We start from the raw sequence: 4,186 nt of genomic DNA, 5'->3' as shown, positions 1-4,186 counted from the left end.
CTGGGGATTCGAACCTGCCACCTTAGGTGTACGTGGCTGGCGCCTTAGCCGGTTGAGCTATAGGCGCCGAGCCAAGTCATAGTTTTTCAATAAGATTTTCAAAAATTTCTCAGCCTAAGCCAGGCATTGTGGCTCACTTCTATAAACCTAGCACTCTAGGATGTCAAGGTGGGTGGTTCCCTTGGGCTCAGGAGTTTAAGACCAGACAGAGAAAGAACAAGACCCAGTTTCAGAAAAACCAGCCAGGCACTGTAGCCCATGCCTCTAGTCCCAGCTACTCTGAAGCTGAGGCAAGAGGATGGATGGCTCAAGACCAAAAGTTTGAAGTTGCTGTGAGCTATTATGCCAGGGTACTATATCCAAGAAGAGTGCAACTCTGACTCAAAAAAAAAAAAAAAAAAAAAAATCAGCCCACTTCCTTTCTCAGGACAATGGCACCACCACCCCTGTGCATTTCTGGTTGGACAAACCAACCAGGAACCCAACAACCAAAAGGAAATGTAAATTCTTTCTTTTTATATTTCCTTTGCTCCTTTGTTCCAGGTGTTTCCAATTCTCATACCTGATTACTCATGCTCCATTGTTCCACCTGGGCCATTTAGGCTTACTGGAACAAATTCTAAAGGAAAGAGATTAGGCCAACCTCCTGCTGGTGTACAGAAGCTTAAAGACTTTTTCAGAAAAGAGATGGGGATATAGACCATTCTCATGAAGGCCAAAAAGTGACTAGAAAATGAATGGACCAGGAGGAAATAAACTATTTTATAAATGATTCTTTTAGGAATCTGAATAATCTTGAGAAACAAACTGTGTCGAGGAAAATCTCATCCTCCAAGAATGGCTGGATTTTCCAGCTGCACTAGGTAAGGCAGTAACAGGAAAGCAATAGAAGGCAACTGGTTTTATTTTATTAAGAAGCTTTGTCCGTTGCATAAAGGTCATATTAGAGAGTCCCTCCCTACTCTTGTGGGTGAGAAAAGCAACACTAAGTTATAAAGACCTTGATATTCAGGCTTATTTCTGAATATCATTCTTAAAAGTACTTAGCATACTTAAGCTACAATTTTCCTAAGAATCATTTGCTGTGCCCCAACATCAATTTAGCAGGGAACAAAATTTAGGCTTAAGCAATCACAAACCGCTAATTCTCCTCTGGCTACAAATCCAGGAAAAATTCACCTGGACAGCCCAAATAAGGTGAATAAATAACTGTACCAGTCAGTTCTTGAATTTGGTTTGGTTTTTATGCACCTTGTAAAAAAGCCTTTCCTTTAAGCACCCTTCACCTCCAACCTGGGGCCTCCGGATTACAATTCATGGCTGAGGGCCCTGCTATTCATGAATTGCTGTTTGTTCAAAAAATTAAACTCTAACCTTTTGATGTTACCTCAGTTCATTTTAACAGAAGAACGGAGGGACTGGAGGCCTCTCAGGGCACAACCCCTCCCTTCAACTAGCCTCAAACACCCAGTTGGAATTGTTTCCTGAAGATCCTTCCATTGGAGGGCTGTTGTCCTGCAGGCAAATAGCTGCTCAGAGATTGCTCAGAGATTGCTCTGGGAAGTGGTCAAAGTAACCACCCGAGGAAGCAGAGGAAGCAGATGGGATGCCCGCCCAACAGCAACCTTAGCCAAGAGGGTTCTGAGGGCCAAGGGGTGCAAGTGGCACACTACTGTTTTACAATTTCAAAGCTAAACATGTCCCCTGGTCTGGCCACAGCCACTTTTGTCTTCAACCAGACAGCTCCCACTCTCAGGACACCTCGTCCAATATACTCACCATTTCACTGTTTCCAGGGTGTCCCTCTGGCTTCCCTAAAATTCTCCCAGGACCTTCAGGTCACAAGGTGAAAAAAGCTGCAGCAGAGACACCTGGGAGCCCCTGGAGATGCCACAGTGAAGAGCAGATGACAGCTTGGTGCCCAGAGCAAGATAAAAATCTTACACCCATACTTTGAGACTGTGCTTTTTATTGGATAATTCTTAATGCAGCATCCCTGATTGGATAGGGCCTCAGGTCCCACCCCTCTGACCTTGAGTGACATGAGATTCTGAGAGAGGATACCCAAGAAAGGTGAGGTCTAGGAGAACAGGTCTTCTCAAGGAGACCTGCAGGGTTCTCTCCATGATGACTGAGCTCTTGGGAATTTGTAAACTTAACTTCCTGGAACTTGGAAATTTCCAAGTTCTGTAAAATCCTGTAGTGCTATAGGGGCTGGAATAGCATCTCTCGCTTGATTTAAACTGGCCAATGAGAAGGGTTCCTGTCGGATAGAACTTTTTGACTATCAATAAAAAGGGAAAGACCAAGCCAGTCAGGGATCGTGGCCATTTGGAATTCTTGTATGCCATAAGCTCCCAGCTGGTGAATAAAGCCCAAACGTGGTGTTTGGGGGCTCTTTCTTTCCATTGGGCCTCATCTTCCTGAAACAATACAATTAGAGGAGAAGTTGAATGAGGCCAGAATGCCAACAGTTTCTGGGATGGAGTTTATTGTTTTTTCGTTTTTTCTTTTTTTTTTTCCTTAGGACAAAGACCATAATACTATTTGTCTGGATATTCCAGGGCTACTTACTTAGCACAGAGTAGCTTTAAACAAATATCAACCGAATGAATGAAAATATATTTATTGAGTGTTTAGTTTGTGCTAGGATCATTAGGTAAGAGCCAGACCCTGCTTTAAAGGCATTTTCTTTCTTTCTTTTCTTTCCTTCCTTCCTTCCCTCCCTTCTTTCTTTTTTTTTTTTGGTGGCAGAGTCTTACTTTGTTGCTCTCGGTGGAGTGCAATGAAATCGTAGCTCACAGCAACCTCAAACTCTTGGGCTCAAGTGATTCTCTTGCCTCAGCTTCCCAAGTAGGTAGGACTACAGGGGCCTGCCACAAGCCTGGCTCTTTTTAGAGACAAGGCCTCTCTCTGATTCAAGCTGGTCTCAAACCCCTTAGCTCAGGCAGTCCACCAGAATTGGACTCCTTTTTTTTTTTGTTTGTTTGAGACCGAGTCTCACTATGTCATCCTTGTGGAGTCATAACTCACAGCAACCTCAAATTCCTGGGCTTAAGCGATTCTCTTGCCTCAGCCTCCCAAGTAGCTGGGACTACAGGCACCTGCCACAACACCTGGCTATTTTTTGGTTGTAGTTGTCAGTGTTGTTTTATAGATGGCCCTGGCCAGGTTCAAACCCATCACCCTGGGTGTGTGTAGCTAGTGCCATAACCACTGTGTTACAGGTGCCAACACAAGAATACATATTCTTAGTACACATTTACTATACCTTGTCTGAGACTTTATGCAAAGAAATGTAAGCAATGACTGTGATTTCACTAGAATTTCATCACACTGAAAATATGTAAACATTCCTCCCTATAAAGTGGTATTTAAGGTTAGTGGATAACAGCCCTCTATGGACCACTAGAAGAGAGAAGATCTACATCTTTTTCTGAATTAAAGAATGACGACAACAGTGTTTTCACTTTGCTACTCTTTAAATAGAAAGAAACATATAAATAATTAAACCCAAATATGTCTTTAATTATAACCAATTGCATTACTGTCATCAAACATCCTAGAGACATAAACTTTGTTATGTGAATTATAAAATTTGTCAGTCATCTTAGCCCTTAAGAAAACTTAGAGATCAACTTTCTGATTATATTGTTCAAGTTCTTTTGTACACTTTTATTAAAAGTGTACAAAATTATTATTGCTGGTAATCTAGAAAAATCTGAGAAGTGGTAGGTCTTAGTCCCATAGCATCATCTTCTACTCAATAGGGTCAAGGAGCTTCCAGTTCAAGTCTTATCTGATCTACTGATTGGCCATGATCTCCTGTCTAGAGATGGTGAGGGACCTAAAGAGAAGAATTTACCTAATGCATATAGGTATCTGATGGCACAGATAAAACCTGGGCTTGTGAGAGGTTTAAGTCTAACCTGAGATTCCTTATAAATAGTTAAAGTTCCAGCAAAGCCAAATTTAAAGAAAATAAAGGCCTAGATGGCTAATAATTGCTCTTAATGCACTTTATGCAAATAAGACTCAGTATCCTGAAAGTACAGTTACTTTGGCAATTGAACTAGTTCTGTTCTAGTTTATTTTTTAGTAAAATGAGAAACAGTGGGAGAAAAATAATTCAAAAGAAAAACTGTAGCCTACCTGTATTAGAGTCCAGCCTTATCTGCAATGCTAA

General features: G+C 41.6%; 1 protein-coding gene across 1 annotated transcript in view; it reads right to left on the bottom strand.

Moving 5' to 3' along the window:
- The window catches only part of LOC111722797 (protein ZNF738-like), a gene marked incomplete at its 3' end in the record, with an annotated part of 41,076 nt that extends 40,478 nt beyond the window's left edge, over positions 1-598 (bottom strand). Inside the window, exon 1 of the mRNA XM_023509132.1 lies at positions 563-598. Within this exon, the coding sequence (XP_023364900.1) occupies positions 563-598 (36 nt within the window). The remainder of the gene's footprint in view (positions 1-562) is intronic.
- Positions 599-4,186: the final 3,588 nt, after the last annotated feature.

Source organism: Otolemur garnettii, unplaced genomic scaffold (genome assembly GCF_000181295.1).
Source record: "Otolemur garnettii isolate 467f Iridium unplaced genomic scaffold, OtoGar3 scaffold00389, whole genome shotgun sequence".
NCBI classification, from domain to species: domain Eukaryota; kingdom Metazoa; phylum Chordata; class Mammalia; order Primates; family Galagidae; genus Otolemur; species Otolemur garnettii.
Note: the sequence above shows the minus strand (reverse complement) of the source record. Positions and strands in the feature narration are given on the sequence as shown.